Genomic DNA, 20,976 nt, shown 5'->3' with positions numbered 1-20,976 from the left:
ACTGGGAGACTGCCTTAGCAAAAGGCCCAGGCTTTAAACTATATTTAAGTCTCTGTGTCACTATTTATACCACTGGTGGATCTGAGAAAGTCCCGCTATAAAAGATATGTTGTCAACAACGAACCTGTATTGATTATTAATAAAGGAAAGATTAACCAAAGGTAAAATGGGCTAGGAAGCTTCAGGATAGGAGGACAGCCCCTAAGGAGAAAAATGGTTTTTCTTCTGGATTTGTTAGGATAGACAGTCTGAAAGATTCTATGTAAACTGGTTGGTTGTCTGTAGTGATGTCTTTTATTGGTTTTCTCATCAGTGGTTAACTGGTTCTCTTTCCTTCTTTCCTCCCTTGTAATTACATTTAGGGCGTTTTAAATTTTATGTCCTTTAGCAAAGGAAGTTACAATGAAGACAACACCAAAGGAGATTTCCCAAACAATCAGGAGAGTCTCATGGTAGCAATGAGGCATGTAGAAATCACAGTTACACCATACCCAGATGAGCAATATGCCTATGGAGAGGTCATTGGGCTTTTGTTGCATAGACATTTACATTCTTCTCGTTTCTTCTCTCAGACCTACATAATCTGTTGCTTCTCAGTGTTTGCTAGCCCGTGTAAGTGCCCAGCCCTCTTTCCCTGGAGCTCTCTGAATCCATGAGTTTTAATCCCTAGGACTACAAATAAAATCAGTTTTGGGCTGGGGATTTAGCTCAGTGGTAGAGCACTTACCTAGGAAGCGCAAGGCCCTGGGTTCGGTCCCCAGCTCCGAAAAAAAGAACCAAAAAAAAAATAAATAAATAAAATCAGTTTTATTTTTATAGGGCATTAGTTTTCTTGTTGGCTGTGATGAAATACCTGAGCAAAGCAACTTTATAAAGGAGGAATGTGCTTGACTCGAGGTTTGGATGGGACACAGTCCATCATGGCGGGAAGGACTATTAGCTGTGAGATAGCTGGTCAAATTGTGTTTCAGTCAGAAGCAGAGGGAGACAAACACTGGCTCCTCGAGTCGGCTTCCTCCTTCTTTCTGTTTATGGTTTTCAAGCTTGGGTTTTCAGCTCATGCGTCCTCTTCTTAGAAACTGGTGCCATCACAGCAGATCAGGGCACTGCAGGGACTCTCTACTCCTGTGCTTTTGCCAGCACCAACACTAGACTTTCGCTGTTTTCTGGAGTTCCTTTTCTACTCGTAAAGGTCATGTCTCGCAAGCCCGTGTTTAGGCTCATTCTTCTCTGCATAATCCAAAGAGCCACAGGTCACACCAAAGCCAGTTGTCTTGCCACCACCAATCGGGATACAAAGATGACCTTTGGTGTGGTTTTGTAGATTTGGCCTAGCTTTTCCCGAACTTCTTTCTTTGGTACTGTTGCCTTCCCAGGGTAAAGGTCATCAAAGGCCATTTGTTTTCTCAGAAGCAGATGGTGACCGCAAGTGCAGTCGAGTTGACAAGGAAGATTAACAATTGCATGTAGTTTTTAAGTAAAAATCAAGTCCTCTGAAAGAGCAGCCAGCACTCTGAACCACTGAGTCATTTCTCCAGCTCCCATGCAATCACTATTCTTATTGAGCATGGTGTAGAAAGTTCTAGACAATGCAATACAGTTAACAACAACAATTTAAAAAAAGCATATGGGTCAAAGAAAGATAACTGTCCCTATTTTAATATGGTATGGTCTTTGTAAAGTTATTTTTTCTTTGAGGTAGGAGAAGAACCTGGGATTGAACTCAGGGCCTTATACTTGCTAAGTTTCCATTCTACCACTGACCCACACCCCAGCTTTGTGCATATAAATTTAAAAACAAAACTATTGGGGCTGGGGATTTAGCTCAGTGGTAGAGCGCTTGCCTAGCAAGCACAAGGCCCTGGGTTCGGTCCCCAGCTCCGAAAAAAAGAAAAGAAAAAAAAAATAAAAACAAAACTATTGCCAGCCATTCTGTTGTATGACTTTAATCCCAGCACTCAGGAAGCCAGGACAGGAGGATTTCTTTGAGTTGGAGGCCAGTCTGGTCCACACAGTTCCATATCAGCCAAGACTACAGTGGTAGCCTGTCTCAAAAATAAACAAACCCTAAACAAGACAAAACGAACAACTCTTAAACCAGTATAAGTGATACATTCCGCAAGGTTACAAAGTCAGCATGTAAAACTCACTTGTGTTCCTACATATGAGAAGTGAATAATAGAAATGAAATTGCCTTTGCTTGGACAGGGTTTCACTTGGTAGCCTAGCCGAGTCTTGAGTCCACACTTAAGCTCAGAATACATAGAACCGGCGTCAGCCCTCTGAGTGCCCGGATTGCTGGTGTGACACCACATCCAGCCAGAGCTTTTTTTGTTAACGCCAACTGTGAGAAACAATGGTCTTCACTTCATAATGAGAGCTTAAAGAGGTGAAATCGAGGCAGATTGTTTTATGACCTCACAAGGCTGGGCATCTGCCTGATTGAGCACAGAGAACACTAAGCTCTAAATGTGTGAACCTTCCTCTTTTGAGTAGGCAGGAGGCAGGGTCTTAGGTGTCACTTAGGGTAGATCATATCCTCCCTTCCGTCATGTGATCCCCCCACTCCCCAAACCCTGTGAGATTTCATCTCTATGTTTTACATCCTGTTTATTTATTTTATTTTCTTTTTAGTCAGGGGAGAGCGTGAACGAAGTCCCCCACTACCACAAATTATGCAGCCGAGTTTCCCGCATTTGGAGAAATCGCAGGGGTCAGCACATCCGGAGTGCAATGGATAAGCCTTGCCCTGGGGAAACCACCTTCGTGACCATGGTATCTCCCCTGCCAGGTAAGTCTCATCCTGTTTATTTTAAAGCTTGTCAGATACACAGCCTCACAGGCAAGCCTAGATGTCGGTTTGACATGTCTAACAAGTTCTGGAACCTTGAGATGGTTTTTATGCCAAGTTCCATGTTCCTAAGTTCCAGTTTATCTTGATAAATTTATAGGGAGACGGTGGCACCTTTTGTTCTTTTAAGGCTTATCCGTCCGTGCCTTGCTGGAATGTTTACATGCCCCTCAAGGTACAATCGCCCTACTTCTGCGTTTGCTTATAAGAGTTTCTCAGAGTAAGGCTTGACCTGTGAAAGCACTGTTTACACCATATGGCGTAATACTGGCTCTTAACAAATAGTCCTTAATAATCGGAGTTTTCCTATACTAGTGGGGCTGTGCAATCAACAGCCACTGTGATGGTTAACACATGCCAACATGACTGGGCTAAGGGATGCCCAGGGTGGGGTAAGACATTATTTCAGGCTGTGTTTGTGAGGGAATCATGGAAGAAATTACCATTTGGGTCAGTAGTTCGAGGAAAGAGGATCTGCCTCATCCACTGAAGAAGGCCCACACCCATTCCTTTCAGGATCTGAAGAGAATCAGAGGCAGAGCAAGGGGAACCTGATTTCTCCTTTTGAGCTGGGCCATCCTTTATCATCACTCTTGCTTCTCACTTCTCCTTCAGATTCAGCTTGAGAAACCACAGACTTCCCTGATAGCCAGGCACTTGGACTTGAAGTCTACAGTCAGTCTTCCTGGTTCTCCTGCTTGCACAGAGCAGGTGGGACTTGCTTGTCTCCATAAGCACATGGGCAAAAAAATCTGGAATAAGTTCCTCACGTGTTTCTATTAGTTTTATTTTTATGGGGAGCTCTGACTAATGCAATCTGGAAAGCTGTTTAGCGTTTTCCCTAAGTTTAAAAGCAAAGCCAGATGTGGTGGTTCCTGCCTGTAGAGCACTCAAGAGGCCAAGGCAGGAGGATTGTTGTGAATTCAAAGTCAGCCTGGGCTAGCTAGGAGTCCTAGGCAAGTGTGATCTACAGTTAAGTGTTATGAAATATAATGGGGTGAGGGGTACCTAGTGGGTACCATGACAAGGTGTACCCCTGAGTAACTACAGTATGTGATAGATCTGGTATAAAGGGGACTTATTGGGGAATGGAGAGGAGTGGGGAGGACCTGGAAATGGAATAGAGCCAGAGAGAGAGAGAGAGAGAGAGAGAGAGAGAGAGCGCACAAGTGTGAACGCTGGGCTGGCAGATAGTTCTTTTTTATTTTAAAGATTTATTCATTTATTATATATAAGTACACTGTAGCTGTCTTCAGACACACCAGAAGAGGGCATCGGATCTCTTTACAGATGGTTGCGAGCCACCATGTGGTTGCTGGGAATTGAACTCAGGACCTCTGGAGGAGCAGTCGGGGCTCTTAACTGCTGAGCCATCTCTCCAGCCCCCAAGATAGTCCTTTAATATGCAGCCCCCACCTGGGGCACCTGGCAGCAGATGATGGTCCCTGAGATGCTAAGTCCCTGAGAGGAGCCTAGTAGACTCTCCCATAAGCTAACAATAAGCCCCTGTATCAAACTACTAAAAGAAAAAAGGAAAGGGGGCTGGAGAGATGGCTCAGCAGTTAAGAGCACGGGCTGCTCTTCCAGAGGACATGGATTCAATTCCCAGCAGCCACATGATGGCTCACAACCATCTGTAGCTCCAGTTTCAGGGGACCTGATGCCCTCTTTCTGACAGCCAGACACGCAGTGAAAACACCATACCCATAAAAGATTTAAAACCAGCACTTGGGAAGCAGAAGCAGACTGGTTTCTGTGATTTTGAGGCCACCTTGCTCTACACAGTGAATTCAGTGACAGCCCAGGGTACGGTAGAGAGATCCTGTCTCAAAAAAGCAAAAGCAAATGTCTGAACTAAAAATAAAAATATGAAAAGGTAATATACATACCTAAAAACATTCTGTATGGGCCCAGCCAGTCCACTCTTGGCTACCCAAGAGCACACAAAATAGCTTTGTTTGTCAAAGCCGTACATAGAAACAATCCAGTGGTGAGCCAGCATTCCCGTGGATAAGTGGTGTGTGGTATAGCCACATGTCAAATGAAATGAGCTACTGACAGGTGCAATGAAAGTGTGCCTGGAAGCCGGTGTACCGTGTGAGAGAAGCCAAGCAAAAAGGATGCGCTGTATGACCTAATGTGTACAGACTTAGAGATGTGCTGAAGTCATAGCAATAGTAAAGAAATCGGTGATGGCTTGGAGAAGGTAAGCGCGAAGAATCCACGGAGGGACATGTACTGACTAGTTTGTGTGTCAACTTGACACAAGCTGGAGTTATCACAGAAAAAGGAGCCTCAGTTGTGGAAATGCCTCCATGAGATCCAGGTGTAAGGCATTTTCTTAACTAGTGATCAAGCAGGGAGGGCCCAGCCCATTATGGGTGGGTAGTCTTGGGCTGGTAGTCTTGGGTTCTGTAAGAGAGCAAGCTGAGCAAGCCAGGGGAAGCAAGCCAGTAAGCAGCATCCCTCCATGGCTTCTGCATCAGCTCCTGCTTCCTGACCTGCTTGAGTTCCAGTCCTGACTTCCTTTGGTGATGAACAGCAAGGTGGATGTGTAAGCTGAATAAACCCTTTCCTCCCCAACTTGCTTCTTGGTCTTGATGGTTGTGCAGGAATAGGAGCCCTGACTAAGACAGGATGTAAGAAACGTTTCAGGAACTGCTCATTTGTTTACCTAATTGAGGCAATAGTTTCACGTGTACATACTTTGTCCAAATCCATCAAAGCCTGCTCTTTAAACATGTACGCTGTGTACATGCCTTTCTGTCTCAATAAAACGGCCTTGAAACAGACAAAGCGAGACTAGGGACCTTGGGGGGAGATTGTATGTCCTGCAAGCACAAAGACCTGAGTTTGACCTCCAGCACCCCACTAAAAATCCAGGCAGTGCCACTGCTAGGGAAATGAAGACAGGCAGTTGCTGACCAGTCAGAGCAGTTTAATTGGTTAAGGCCCAGGTCCCAGGGAGAGACCCTGTCTTAAAAAGCTAAGTAAACGCCTCCTGAAGAATGACAGGCAAAGTTGACATCTGGTATGTGTGAGCACCTGCTAATACATCAGCACACATGCCCCTCCATGTGCCCCCAAAATAAAAAATAATATATAAAGTGAAGGGGCAAGTCACAAACTGAAAAGCATTCATAGCAATACAACTTATAAATAAGCCATATTTAAAACATCTATAGATTCCTGGGCTGATGAGATGGCTCAGGTGGGGAGCCTGATGGCATTGCGTGGGAACCTGAGTTCAATCCACAGTACTCGGTAGAAGGAGAGAAGCAACTGCCTACAGGTTGTCCACACGTGCCATGGTCTTATGCACACACACAGACACACACACACACACACACACACACACACACACACACACACACACGGGTTAAAGATATGTTGGAGCAGTGAAAACCTCTTAATCTTGCAGAAGACAAGGATGCAATTTTCAGCACTCAGCCTGCCCACAAACACGTTTAACTTCAGTTCTAGAAGATCCAGTGTCCATTTCTTCAAGGGCACCTGCATGTACTTGGCACACACACAGACAAACAGGTACACACGCATATACAAAAATAAAAGTAGATAAAAGAATCTTGTTAAAGTGGGTACATTGGCCCACTAGTGACAAGCCAAGCATAACCGAGGATGGCCTCAAAGGACTAACTGGCCTTGGGATGATAGATGAGGGCAGGATTTGTCCCATGTCTTTGTGAGTAGTCTGAGGTAATCTGGATCTACCTCCATGACTAGCCGATCTAACTCCATGACTGATTTTTTTTCCCAGCACTTGGTCATCCTAACACTGCTCCTTTGAGTTTCTTTGGTGTTGGAATTTCACACATATTCAGTGGAGTTCATCGATCAAGCCTCAGATGTATGAATTTTCCACAAGGCTAAGTGGATAATCTACTGTGAAGAACAGATCTGCAAGTAACGCCTTCAGAGACCTTCCTGCTTTCTGCACTGAGGTTGGGTTCTGTAAAGACCGGTGCACAGAGGACAGGGAGAGTATTTATCAAAGGATTGTAAGGAAGGGGAAAATTGTTAGTTTCTCAAAAGCCTTTTTGTCCTGTCTAATGAGAAGGTCTGTTGTGCCATTTGAGGGGCGAAAGTCTTATCTAAACACAATTCGTTTATTTTAACTTGTCTTACAGCTGGCTCAATTACTCTTCCTCTTCTGAAGCTGTCGGGTCTTTCTCCCAGATCAGCTGCAAGACTTACTGCCTCACTGCCTTCCTTCCCCCACACCCACATTCAACCAGCTCTGGACTCCCTGGGGCCATCTGCGCAAAAACATACACTTCTTACATAATGGAAAAGTTATTCTAACTGCTTATACTAGGTGCAGAAAACGGTACTCTCCCACGCCCACATGGCCGACCTGCCGGTCCCGATCTGTTTTGTCATAACTGACTGACCATGCAGTCCCACCCTCTCTCTGCCTTCCTTTGAGACCCACATTTCTGATGACACTCCTCTCCTTCAAATATACCTGGGACCTGGGTGTGTGTGGTGTGACAAGGGGCAGGAGAAGAATGGGTTCTCCATGCAAAGAGGCACAGGGCCTGCGACTGAGGAAACAGCTGGAGTTAGGGGCAGTGGTTCCCACAGGGCCACACAGAGGTGAAGAGAGATGACATGGCTTCCACACTGCCCATGCTCCCTAGTCCCTTCCAGCTGTTCAAGGACTGGATACTTCTGTCTCCACATCCCGGAACCTGAATCTTGGGCTTCTTGCCAACGATCTCTGGGAATGGATTTTATTTTATCTTATTTTATTTTTTTACTTTTTGCTCTTTCCCGTGGCTCTACCTCTGCCTTGTATGCAGATTTCCACTGAGGCTGAACAGCCTGTATCGTGCTGCGGAAACAAAGCTAAGACACAGGTCAGGAGAAACTGGAATACAAGTTTGAGTGGACTTTGCGTGGGCAGAGTCAGTAGAGACCAATTTGACAGCTGCCCTTATCAATCTGTCCTGCCCTCTCTCCTGCTGTATTTTAATCACTGGACACAGGTAAAGCTCGGAGCAGGAGGAGCAGGACGCTTCCACAAGCCATCGCTCACACCCCAGTGGTTTTCCTCCATTAACTTCCTGCCTCCTGCCTCCTGCCTCCTGCCTCCTGCCTCCTGCCTCCTGCCTCCTGCCTCCTGCCTCCTGCCTTCTGCCTCCTGTTTCCAGTGAGCTGGATTGTGGTCAGGTTGACCTCTCCCAGAGGTAGTCTGAAGACCAATTGATCACTAATCATAATGTTTTGAAAAGTCCCTGAGCGCAAATGAACGATCGAGAGCCCTAGCATTTCATCTACAACCTGAAGGATGAAGGCCGGCGTCAGAAGCAACCTGGCCAAACCTGAATGCCAAGAGCCAATCACAGACTCGGCCACAGGTGTGGGGAGACAAGACAGTTAGATTTATTTCCTCTTTTCTAATTTGAGAGGTTTCATGTTGAAGAAAGTCAGTATGTTGGGGTTGCAGGAGGTATAAACACAGTCACTATGAAGCTGAGCTGTATGCTCATAGAATGGGCTCTTTATGTCTGTCCCGCTGTGCTCCTGGCAACCCAGATGTCCCTGGGTAAGTAAGATGTGTGAATGTTGGTGTGGAAATGAGATGCGCCTAATCCCCAGAAAAACCTCAAAGGTAAGAAACATGGACTGACTTTGCCTTGAAGAGAATTACTGTTCAGACAGGACAAGGACAGATAGAAGACAAGTCTGGTGTGAGGGACTGAATGGCTCTTTCTAAATATAAAAATTCAGATATTTTCCATCCTAAAAGTCCCTTCTGACTATGAAGCCTTTGCCAACTGCAAATCTTAGCTCTTACTTTTCAGATCCAACTTTCTTGGAAGAGCAGTGCTGGCTCGACCTCCCGGCCTTCTCACCCTTCCGCTTCCCCTGGAGGCTGGTTTCAGTCTAGGATACAGTGACCTTTGCACTCACCAGATCACTGTACACTTTTCCCGTCTTATGATGGGTTTCTTTGTTTCCTGTAGCCCTGTTGGCTGCTGCTTCTCTCTTGCAGCCTCTGTTTTCCTGACTGCCACTTACTCTGTGTATTGCTTGGATTTCTTTTGGTCCTTTGGTCGATTTTCTTTGCCTTCCGTACACTCTAGTGTCCTCTATTAAATCCCCCCTCTCTTCCTCTCTCTCTTCCTCTCCCTCCCCACCTCTCTCTGTCTCACCCCCCCCTCCTGTCTGTCTCTTTCTCTCTCTCTCCTACTCCCTCTGTCTTTGTTTCTGTCTCTCCCAGTCTCTCTCCCTCTCTCTCCCTCTCTCTGTCTTTCCCTCTCCTTCCCCTTCCCCTCAGTCTCTTAGTAAGCCAGTATGAGTGTATGTGTATGTTTTCTCTTTAGCAGTTGTACAGTTTAGAGCCTTGAGCACTTTTCCAGCTCTACTCATGCTTTGACTTTCACATTGAATAATAACCTTTATACAGACATTTTGACCTGTGTGTGTCCCCCAGTACAACACAATATGACCAGAGATGAGTTCACACATCCTCTGGATCCTCCCTTTTTTAAATTTACTTTTTATCCGATCTCAGGTCATTAGACTAGCCCTCGGCTGGAAACCTGAGAGGCGTTCTGAACTCTTCCTTTGTCATTCTCTGAATCATCAACGGTGGCAAATTTCACCTCTTAAATTGCTTTCCCAACCAGTGCCTTCCCTGAACCACTACAAATGCTTCCTTAGGACGAGTCTTCATCACGTGTGACATGGCTTCCTGGCCCACCCTGTCTCAGCCTCATCTTGCAGAATGAATTCTTTCTATATCCAGAGTGACTTCTAAAACTCAAGTTCTTGTCTTGGTACATGACACCCCAAACCTGGTACCTACTAAACCCTCTCAGTCTCTTCTTCAGCACCCCCAAAGCCTTCCCACTCCCACTCTAACAAAATCTCCACCAGCCCACATTTCCATTCCCAGCCCAGATTCCTGTCTGCCTCCGAGGTTTGCTCCGAGATTGTTAGCTCCATCTGAAGTGAACTCTGCTGCGAAGCCACAGTCCTCTCCCCAACTACAGGCATCTAAGTATCCTTAAAGACTCTATCTTGGTCTTCCAAAAGAAGTCTTGTTGGATCCCCAGCAGCTGCTGCTGACACTTTGCTGCTATTGCTTCTATCCAAACACTACAATAATCCTTTCATGTTTGTGGTCTTCCACCAAACCCACAGCTATTTTTGGTTTTGTAGCAAGAACTGTGGTCTTGGTATCACATACTCTGACTTCAAGCCCCTCTCCCAGTTACTATTTCTGTATCACTTTGAAAAATTCCCTTTCAGTTGAGCTTAAGAGCATGTACCTGTAATCTCAAGACTAAGAAGCCTGAGGCAGGAGGATTGCCTCAAGTTCAAAGTCAGCTCAAGTGTCATTGCAAGTACCAGACCATCCAGGGATGCATTACAAAATCCTATTTTTTAAATCACTTTTAATATATCTGAATTCACTTTTCTCTGTTGTAAAAATGAGAAATAATACCTTCCATAGAACCATGTAAGATTTATCAAATAGAAATGCCAGCTAAGCCAACAAGGTTTTAACTTTAATTAATTAACTCATTATCTGATTTACTAACTTTACATGTGACTGTTTTGGCTGAGGGTATGTCTGTGCACCACGTGTATGCCTGATGCCTTCAGAGATCAGTTGAGAATATCACATCCCCGCAACTAGAGTTCTATCTAGATGGTTGGGAGCCACCATGTGGATGCCAGGAACCAAACTTGGATCCTCTGCAAGACCAAGAAGTATTTTTTTCTTTCTTTTTTTTTTCAGAACTGGGGACCAAACCCAGGGCCTTGCGCTTGCTAGGCAAGCGCTCTACCACTGAGCTAAATCCCCAACCTCCCAAGAAGTATTTTTTTTTTTTTTGGTTCTTTTTTTTCGGAGCTGGGGACCGAACCCAGGGCCTTGCACTTCCTAGGCAAGCGCTCTACCACTGAGCTAAATCCCCAACCCCCCAAGAAGTATTTTTAACAGCTAACCCTACGCCCCAGCCTCGAGGCTTTATTATTATTATTATTATTATTATTATTATTATTATTATTATTATTAAGAAAAAAACCAAAAGGACACTGAGTGCACTCGTCTGATGGTGAAGGAACTGAAAAGAGGTAGAGAGAAGAGGGCAGAACTAAAGAAAACACTGGTACCAAGACAGTGCGAACCAGGAAGTAGACTTAATAAGGAAGTTAAAAAGTCTGAGAGTCTGGGGCACTGACGGTAGATGAGAACAAAGGTTCCCAGGACCGGAGGGAGTGGAGTGGACAAGTAAACATATATGAATATGAGGAGAGGAACTAAGCAGGGCAAGGAGCATCCAGAGCTGAGAGAAATGTCATTTACCTATCCTGGGTCAGCCATGGACCTAAGAGAGAGATTGTAGAGATGTGGGGAGAGCTCACTAAGTTTCAACCCGGAGGCAGACTTGTTCCCCGGTTACCAGTGTAGTAAAGGATCGCAGTGGGGGAAGGATGGAGACAGAGCTTTGCCATTGCTACAGGGAAGTTCAAGGTCAGAGGTCATCAAAGTAAGGGATAATTGAAAAGTGAAGGATTGACTGGCTGGTGGCTGCATGCATGTGTCTTTAATGCCAGCTCTCAGGAGGCAGAGGCAGGCAGATCCCAGAGTTCAAGGACAGCCTGCTCTACACAGCAAGTTCCAGGACAGTAAGAGCTACACACAGAAATGCTGTCTCTAAAACGCAAGAAAAAGAGAAAAGAGAAAAATGAACACTTGAAAGGGGGAAAGGAGGGAGAAGAGGGGCAAAGCTACCTCTTTTGTAGACAACATATTTTTTTAAAAAAATTGATTATTTTATTTATTTACATTTCAAATGTTGTCCGCCTTCCTGGTCTCCCCTCTGCAACCCCCCATCCCATCCCCCTCCTCTTTGCCTCTAAGAGGGTGATCCTTCAAACACACACCTACTCCCGTCTCACCCCTCTAGCATCCTCGTTCTCTGGGGCATCAAGCCTCCACAGAACCAAGGGCCTCCCCTCCCATTGATGCCAGACAAGGCCATCCTCTGCTACATATGTAGCAGGAGCCATGGGCCCACCCTGGTTGGTGGTTTAGTCTCTGGGAGCTGTGACGGGTCTGGTTAGTTGATATTGTTGTCCTTCCTATGGGGTTGCAATCCTCTTCAGCTCCTTCAGTCCTTCCCCCAACTTATCCATTGGGATCCCCGGGCTCAGCCCAATGGTTAGACAACATATTCTATCCTAAAGAGCCAAGTAGTTTTGGGAAAATGAAAGTCGGGACAGGATGTCACCAAGGAGGATCAGAGGAGTGAATTAAAACTCCGTTTGGGCAGTGAAGTAAAATGATCACTGCACTTGAACTTACACCTGACATTCTTGCTCAGAGAATCCCCAAGTCTTTCTTTCTTGACGTTTACATTTGATTTCGTAGAACTGCTTCTTTAAAACTTATAGGATGGACAACCTGGCATTGTAGCTTACACCTGTGGCTGAGGCAGGAGGATGGTTGCAAGTTCAAGGTCAGCTTGGGTTACATAGTAAGTTCCAGCCTGACTTGGACTGCTGAGCCTGACCTTGCTCATAAAACGTCCTCAACAACAAAGCTTACCAAATGCTGGTGGACACACATATCTGAAAGGCTTGTGGAGATTAAACAGCGCACGGATGTGCCAGCAGTGTGCGACACACCGTGGATGCTAGAATCTGATGTTCATCTTTTTCCTCCTCCTGCTGTGGTTGTCACTATCCTTTGGTTTCCTGACCCAACCGCTGGATGTCATGCTGGTGAATTTACTGTTCCTTCATCCCCCACACCCTTCCACTCTAAATCATAATCTTTTCACTGGGAGGCCTGAATGCCAGTGAGCCAAGGTCAAAGCCATCCCGCTGAAGACCCACAGGAGTCTCTTAGAGAGGTTTGGTGTCCTCTTCTCTCCTGAGAAGATATTCCCTAGGGCATTAGAGGAGCCCGTGTGGAGGGCCATTCTTATCCCCTTTCCCTAAGTTGCTGTATCAGTTTCTGATTCTCCCCGGGCCATCCCTCCTCAGCTGCCAGTTTGGAGACTCTGAAGTGTGAAGGACCGGTCAGCACTGAGCACAGCAGCTGCCTTGCTGCTACTGAGGAGGATGAGGGTGATGACGACATGGCCCGCTCCGGTGAAGCTGACTTCCGGTTCAAGGGCTACACATTCAGTAAACCCTTCCACCTCATCGTTTCCTACGGTGAGGTTCCAATGTCTCAAACCACTCCTGATAGCCCCAGTTCACTCAGGAAACCCACGTAGGTAGAAGTTCTTAGTTCCCCCATCCTCAGCTCCCAGGAGACAACATGGCCTTAGTCCTGGGCCCTAGAGTTGTTCTCTCGACACTGGGTCAATCATGAAGGCACAAGACAGGGTGAGGAAATGTGGTAAGCAATCCATAACACTAACTCAGTCTCTAAGTAAAAACTGTTCCCCAGTTACCAGTATACTTTGGAACTAGAGGGCAGGAGTAGAGTGGGAGGGCAGAGGGAAAAAAAAGGTCTTTGCCATTGTTATGTGAGTTCTAAGGGGCAGAGAGCGGTAAGATGGGATAGTAAGAGTTGAAAGTGACCTGGAAAGTTTAGGGCACCTGCTATGGGCATTGCTTGGGACCCCCTAAGGGATGTGAATGCTACTGAGCTCTTACTCTGGGCCACAGACTGGCTGATCCTCCAAGGTCCAGCTACATCGATATTTGAAGGAGACACACTGGTTCTGCACTGCCGTGCCTGGCAAGACTGGCCACTGACTCAGGTCATTTTCTACCGAGAGGGCTCAGCCCTGGGTCCTCCTGGATCTAAAAGTGAATTCTCTATCGCCGTGGCACGAAAGTCAGACAGCGGGCACTACCACTGCAGCGGCATCTTCAGAAGCCCTGGTCCTGGGAGCCAAGAGACTGCATCCCCTGTGGCCATCACTGTCCAAGGTGAGAGTCTGAGGGAGTGTTGCTGAGGTAGATTTGGGTGAGAAGAACAGAGAGGCCAGGACCATCCAGGCCTATGCTTTCTGATGTTCACAGATCTGGAGCCTGGATTATTGTCAGATTTGCTCATCTGTGGATCTTTTCTAGTCCCTGCCTAGAAGGGAAAGAAGCAAGAAGAGAAGGGAGGAGGGAGGGAAAGAGGAAGAAAGGGAAGAAATAAAAGGGGAAGGAAAAAAAGGAAGGCAGGAAGGAAGGGAGAAGGGGAAGGAGGAAGGAGGAGAAGGAAAGAGGAAGAGGGAAAAGAAGAGGAAGAGGGGAAGGGGGATGAGGAGAAAGAGGAAGAGGGGAGGAGGAGAAAGAAATTGAAAGTTTCAGATGGGACCTTCCTAAACAGAACCCAAACCTAATAGAACCAGAGGAGAGGACGGGCAGGGGAAGCTATGGGTCTGTTGAGTACAGAATGGTTGAACTCTTCTTCACTGCTTGTTTTTTTTTCCTAGAGTTGTTCGCAGCCCCAGTTCTCAAAGCCTTACCTTCTAGTGGACCCCAAGAGGGAGGCTCAGTGACCCTGAGCTGTGAGACAAAGCTGTCCCTGCAGAGGTCAGCTTCCCGCCTCCTCTTCTCCTTCTACAAGGATGGAAGGTCACTGAGTAGCAGAGGAATCTCTTCAGAATTCCGGATCCCCGAAGCCTCAGAAGAACACTCTGGCTCCTACTGGTGTGAGGCAGCAACTGAGGATAGGCAAATTTCGAAGCAGAGCCCAGAGCTGGAGATCCGGGTACAGGGTGAGTTAATGTGTACGTGTGCCTGTGGGGTGTGCATGAGACAAGACTGAGTTTGTCAAGCAAACTCTGGAGGAAGGAGATGAAGATGCAGGAGAGACAGGGCAATAATCCAAAGTCCTTGAAGGTGGAAGAGAGTTCAGAACGAGACTGTCTTCCTTGGACTGTGGAATCTACCACACCAAGACCTAAGCTGGCCCCTCTTGAATCTCCCTATAAAATACAGGATTCCTATGTGATCTGAACATTTATGGAAGCGTCATACCTAGAATGCATATAATAGCTAGAAAAGGCCAGCCAGGACTGCACAGTGAAACCTCATCTCAAACAAACAAACGGCCTCTAGAAAGAGTAAAATGTGTGTCAGATTCTAGAAGGTACCACCAGTAAAGCTGCATTGCTACTTGACACACACCTACGAGTCTCCTAGGCTGACGAGAAAGCTTGAAGGCATGTTGTATGGAAAACAGTGGAAGAGAATCGTGATAGTCACCCTGAGGAAAGGATGCCTCGAGTGACCCATGCAGAGGGTCACTCGACTGAAGCAAAGACGAACAACTGGACTAGTGTAACACACAAGAAAAGGTTGAGCCCAGAGTATACCTCCGAAATTAAATTCTGCCTCGAAAGAGAACAAATTGGGTTGACTAACCGATAAGGTGTCCATACAAAAGATTCTCAAGCACAGTCAAACTTCAGACTAAGAATTGCTTTCGGAAGGACGTAAGAGTCAGTGGCAGAACCTTACCCCAATGAATAAAGATTTTAAGGGACCAATCACTGGGCGAGTAGGCAGGACTTCCGGGCAGGAAGAGGAAGAGGAGAGGCAGGAGAAAGTAACTTCCTTTTGGACGAGCGCGAACATGGAGGAGCAATGTAAGTAGCGGAGGTCCTCCGGTTCAGGTGGTGGATCCACCGGAATCTGCTACCGGAGGATTTATAACTTAGACTAGTTTACAAAATTTGGGTATTAGTGGGGTTGGGGATTTAGCTCAGTGGTAGAGCGCTTGCCTAGCAAGCGCAAGGCCCTGGGTTCGGTCCCCAGCTCCGGAGGAAAAAAAAAATTTGGGTAATAGTTTCTGCGCCCAGCGATTGTGTTACCTGTTGATTCTAAACTAAGTTCTGGGGTGTTTTCCTTCACACGGTGACTCAGCTGGGTTCCAGAGAGAAAGATATGGCAGCAGAGCGTGGGTTTGTGAGAAGTGGAAATTTGGGAGTGTTGGTCGGGCTTCGCGGCAGCCAGCTGCTAGGAGGAGAGAGCGTTTTCAGAGCTCTGAATCGGAGTCTGCCGAACTGTGAACAGGCCGGCCTGTCCGCCCGTGCCAGCAGGAGCGTGGATTACTAATTATTCTTTCACACAACAAGAGTCCTTATGCCCTGGCTGTCATTGAGTGCCACAGCCACTTTCAGAAAAGAGAAAAGATTGATTCTGTAACCAAACACAGTGTGGGTTCACATGTTGAGTTCAATACCAAAATAAGCAGAGCCAAGGAAGGGTCAGGTGGCTGTGAAGAGACACCATGATTGGGGCTGGGGATTTAGCTCAGTGGTAGAGCGCTTACCTAGGAAGCGTAAGGCCCTGGGTTCGGTCCCCAGCTCCGAAAAAAAGAACCAAAAAAAAAAAAAAAAGAGACACCATGACTAAGGCAACTCTTACAAAGGCAAATATTGTATTGGAACTGGCTTACAGTTCAGAGCCCATAACCGTCACGCGGGAAACATGGCAGTGTGCATGGCAGACATAACGCTGAGAAGGACCTGAACGTTCTACATCCGGATCGGCAGGCACCGGGAAGAAAACAGGCTTGAGCTTCTGTGAGACCGCAGAACCTGTCCCTATAGTGACACACTTCCCCTAGGAGGGTCACATCTCCTAGCAGGGCCACTTCCTATGTGTCTAAGGGAGCTATTATACTTAAACCACACCCCACAAAGGCATACAAGAGTGAAGAAAGATTTATTTTTTTATGTCAGGCAAGAAGAGGACAGGTGTTATTTACAAAGCAAGACCCTCAGATCTTGGGAAGTTTATATATTCATGTAAGGGTTGGTCCATTCTTAAACCTCAGTTAAGCAGTGCATTCCGAGCATGCTCTGTTTAAACTCGTGAGTTAAGATGGTTGACATGTTTGGGGGTGTGCTTAGATGAAATGGAGGACGTGCTTGAAACATTAAACTGGTAGGCGGGAATACCTCTGGGTATACTGAGTTTGCATTCTAGAGTTTTAGCTGAAATAAAAGAAGGAAGACTTTGAAGAAACATTCATAGAGGAGCTTGCTCTGAAGTTGCCTGCCTCACTTTGTAGCTAACAGTCTGAGGGCAGGGCCAGAGTCAAGCATCATTTTTTTCTTTCAGATTTTAAGATAAGGTCTTACTTTGTGTCTTTGGCTGACCTTTGGTTTACTCTGTAGACCAAGCTGGGCTTGAACTTGCAATGCTCCTTCTGCCTCTGCTTCCCGACCACCGTGACCAGACAGGTTTGACTTGAGTGTGCTTCCTGCCCGTAGTTAAAGGTCCCTTAAATTCTGCTTTTTCCTCCATCTTGAATACAGCTCTTCAGAAACCAGCTACTCCAGAAACCCCTCCTCCTGCAAAAGCTCCTGGTCCTCTGCCTTTATTACCCACTCCTTCTGATGAGCAGCCAGTATTCTCCTTCTCAGACCCCTACCTTACTTACCGGATAAACCGCCTTCTCAGACAAATGCAAGATGTAAGAATTCTCCTTGGTCATCTGGTCATGGAACTGAGGAACTTGTCTGCCCACCGGAAGCCTGCCACTACAAAGGTTGCTGACAAATAAAAGCAAGCTATTCATCCATGATATTTAACCACCACAATCATTCCAGCTCTTTCTGTACCACACATACTCAGTTATTGTTTTGCAAGCTGGTTTGATACTTTCTTAGAATAATGAAACTGAGTGTGAATAAATGTGTACAGGGTTACACCCAGAATTTGCCTATAACTTTTCTTTAGCCCTGACAAGGTCATTGTGCATCCTAGACCAGGAATTTCTTTCTGTTGCCCAGAACAGAATTTAAAGAGAAGCAAAAAAAAAAAAAAGTTTTGTACTGCAATATCAACTTGGGGTGGGGGAACAATTTTTCTTACCTATATTCCCACAGGGAACATTTAACAATGTTTCCCAGAATTTGGGGGTTTCACACAGGGTGGGAAGAATGTATATACTACTAGAATTTAATAAGTTAAGGCATTTATAAGCCAAAGAGGCTGATGACCATCTTTTTTTTTTTTTTTTCCAGAGTTGAGGACCGAACCCAGGGCCTTGCGCTTGCTAGGCAAGTGCTCTACCACTGAGCTAAATCCCCAGCCCGGCTGATGACCATCTTATAGTGCATAAGACAACCCTTTTCCCCAATAAAAATTTTTTCTCATCCTTAAATTTACTAGTGTTAAAGTTATGAAATGTGATGCTAATAAATGCTAGGGGTTAATTTAGGACTTCATTTCTTTTAATTATTCTCCCTCAACAACTATTACTTGCATGGTAGTGCTTAGTCCTATGGTTTAAGTTTCTATAGGCCTCCTTTTACCTATGTTGAAATTAGTTTGTGTACCTGTATGTGTGTACAGCCTGTGGAGGTCAGAAGAGGGCATCAGATCCCCTGGAGCTGGAGTTCTGAGCTGCACAGTATGGGTGTTGGGAATTGACCTATTCTCTGGAAGAATAGCGAGCACTCCTAGTCCCTGAGCTATCTCTCAGCAGCACTACCTCGAGGGTTGAAATATTAATCCCTAAGATGATGGCGTGAGCAGCAGGAGCCTTGGGGGGTGTTTTGGTAATGAGAACAGAGTTCTCAGGATTAGGGTTGATGCCTGTATTTAAAAAGCCCCAAAGCTAGTGAGGCCATTGCTTTCACACATTCTGACTAAAATGAATGGCAGAAACAACTTAGAGAGGAATGGAAGCTGTCTCAGGGTTTCAGAGGGTTTCTGTCCGTGTGGGGGAAGCACAGCAGCATGACTTAGCCCCAGTGATAAGAGTATGTTCACATTGTGGTAGGCTAGAAAGAGCCGTGGCCAGCACCAGGGGCAGGTATAGCCTCGAAGGCCTGCTTTCAGTAATTTTTTGCCTGCTGGGCTCTTCCTAAAGACTCCACAGCCATCAAAATTGTGTTGAATCTAAGCACCAAATATTCAAAACATGAATCCTAACATTCCATCCCTTAGCCCAAAGGCCATCTCATAGGGTAAGGAGCATTCATCCCAACTCAAAAGCCACTGCAATTTTAACAGACCCAACACTATTAAGAACTTCTCATATCTCTTTCCTTCTGCTGTGATACTATACCGTGACCAAGGCAACTTCAGAAGTGTGGTTTGAATAGAAATGGCCCCTGCAGACTCATGTGCTTGACTCATGCTTGGCTTATAAATGGTACTATTAGGAGGTATGGCCTTGTTGGAGGAGTATGTCACTACCGGAGTGGGCTTTGAGGGCTCATATATACTCAAGCTATACCCAGTGTGGGACACGATCTCCTGCTTCCTGGAAATCAAGCTGTAGAACTTCCAGCTCCTTCTCCAGCACTGTGCCAGCCAGACACTGCCATGTCTCCTACCCTGATGATAATGGACTAAACCTTTGAAACCATAAGCCCGCCCCAATTAAATGTTGCTCTGGTCATGTCTCTTCCCAGCAATAAAACTCTAAAGCAAGAAGGAAGAGTTGGTTTGGGCTTATGGTTCTAGGGGAGTTTGAGCTTGCCATTACCGAGGCAGGGAAACATGGCAACATGCGCCAAGCATCGTGGTAGAAAGAGCTGAGAACTCACACAGGAAACAGAGACCATGAGCTCAAACTGTCAGGATTCTTTTGAGCCGCAAAGCCTGCCCCTGTGACGTACTTCCTCTATCAAGGCCACACCTCCTAAGCCTCCCCCAAACAATCGCTAACTGGGGACCCATTGTTCAGATGCCCAGACTGAGCGGGGAACATCTCATTTAAACCACCGCACTCTGGGTCCAGCATCCAGGGCATATAGAGTCGTGATGTGAGCCTCAGATGGCTTGGGCAGCCCTGCCCCTATGTCCCCAGCGTGCGTGTCCCACTCCACTTGGTGTTTGCAGCTTTTCTTTCCTGATTTATCTCCAACTACGAAGTCTTCATTACAATACTCTTCTCGGGGCTGTGTGCGGAGTCTGACCGTGCGTGGTACGCATGAATTGCCTTGCTTCACAGACCTGTCTATGGAAACTCAGTGCAAGCCTGTAACGGCATGCCTGCAAAACCAGCACCATGTAGACAACACCAAGACTCTGCTGACAGCTGGAAGGTAGCCAGGCTTCCTTTTAAGACGTTTGCAGTGGACAACTCAACCCTGTGTGATCCTTTTCCAGCAGGGTCCTGAGGAACTCTCTTTTGGGTCCCTTTTCTTCAGGCACTGGGAGAAATTTCTCCCTACAGCATCTTCTGTTACCTCAGTGCATTTTGTTTGGCTTCCCTTTAGTGATGCTAATATCTGTAGGACCTAGAGCTGTGGATCCCCCACTTACTTTCCTACAGCTTTAACCATAGTCACTCCTTTGCTCTGTGCTTGGATTGCTATTGTCCAGAGCTCGCTAGCTGACTAATTAGGCTTAATGTAACCGCTGGCTGATGACTTAGCACACCGTGTTGTTCTGTCCTTCCTGACTGAAGAATACTCACGTCATCCTGAGTTACGTAGAGTTGAGTTCCCACCGTGGCCTCTCATTGTGCTATTTATTCTGAATGCTGTAGCCTGAAGTAATTTGCAGATGTATACATGATTTTAGATATACCAGAATATAGAAGAAACAAAGGAGTAAGATCACACTGATGGTAGTAAAGCTTAGCATCTTCAAGGATGTGATGATTGGTCTTGACTGTCAACTTGATTGGATCTCGAATCAACTACCCTGCTTCTGGGTGGGTCTGTGAGGAGATTTCCAGGAAGGATCTGAGGGTAGAAGACATAAGAACTATGTGCCAATTTATTTTTAAAGGTTGAACCCATAGGAGATGGAGAGATGGTTCAGTGGTTAAGAGCACTGGCTGCTCTTCCAGGGGACCTAGGTTCAATTCCCAGCACCCACATGGTGGCTCACAACCACCTGTAACTCGAGTTCCAAGGGATCTGATACCCACTTTTAGCCTCTGCAAGTGCTAGGCATGAGCATGGTACACAGCCATACATGTAGACAATACACACATTCACACAGAAAAATAGAATAAATACACACATGCACGTATAGAGAGAGGAACATACATTAAACATTATATATGGTGGGTGCTAATGTGTACGGGAGAAGAGCGATGGTATGGATAATAGGAAAATAAGGAAATAATAGAGGAGACTTACGAAGAGTCTTCCTGAGCAGCAGCGTCATGAATCCCTAATGAGCAATGGGCTTGAGAACAGACTTGGAGTGAG

At 46.2% G+C, this 20,976-nt stretch overlaps 1 protein-coding gene and 1 non-coding gene across 3 annotated transcripts; one reads left to right on the top strand and one right to left on the bottom strand.

The window, feature by feature from the left end:
- Positions 1–2,635: 2,635 nt before the first annotated feature.
- Positions 2,636–2,799, bottom strand: LOC120096461 (U1 spliceosomal RNA). Its single transcript, XR_005492865.1, has one exon. It is a non-coding gene; the product is annotated as a U1 spliceosomal RNA (small nuclear RNA).
- A 5,465-nt stretch (positions 2,800–8,264) lies between these two features.
- Fcrla (Fc receptor-like A) lies at positions 8,265–17,963 on the top strand. 2 transcript variants are annotated; one of them, NM_001100682.1, is made up of 6 exons: positions 8,314–8,420; positions 12,881–13,054; positions 13,514–13,780; positions 14,278–14,562; positions 17,113–17,345; positions 17,824–17,963. In NM_001100682.1, the coding sequence occupies exons 1-6, from the start codon at positions 8,342–8,344 to the stop codon at positions 17,827–17,829; spliced, it is 1,044 nt and encodes a 347-aa protein (NP_001094152.1). In that variant the 5' UTR covers positions 8,314–8,341; the 3' UTR covers positions 17,830–17,963. The 2 variants fall into 2 exon arrangements, with proteins under 2 accessions (XP_038946723.1, NP_001094152.1); XM_039090795.2 differs by lacking the exon at positions 17,824–17,963 and having other exon boundaries at positions 8,265–8,420; positions 17,113–17,514.
- The last annotated feature ends 3,013 nt before the right edge of the window (positions 17,964–20,976 follow it).

Source organism: Rattus norvegicus, chromosome 13, assembly GCF_036323735.1.
Source record: "Rattus norvegicus strain BN/NHsdMcwi chromosome 13, GRCr8, whole genome shotgun sequence".
NCBI lineage: Eukaryota > Metazoa > Chordata > Mammalia > Rodentia > Muridae > Rattus > Rattus norvegicus.
The sequence above is the reverse complement of the archived record's forward strand: the minus strand, read 5'-3'. Positions and strand labels throughout refer to the sequence as shown.

Coding starts and splice junctions, on each gene's coding strand:
- Fcrla (XM_039090795.2), top strand. CDS start 8,342: ATGAAGCTGAGCTGTATGCTCATAGAATGGGCTCTTTATGTCTGTCCC. Junction 8,421..12,880: donor GGCAACCCAGATGTCCCTGG/GTAAGTAAGATG, acceptor ATCCCTCCTCAG/CTGCCAGTTTGGAGACTCTG. Junction 13,781..14,277: donor TGTGGCCATCACTGTCCAAG/GTGAGAGTCTGA, acceptor TTTTTTTCCTAG/AGTTGTTCGCAGCCCCAGTT.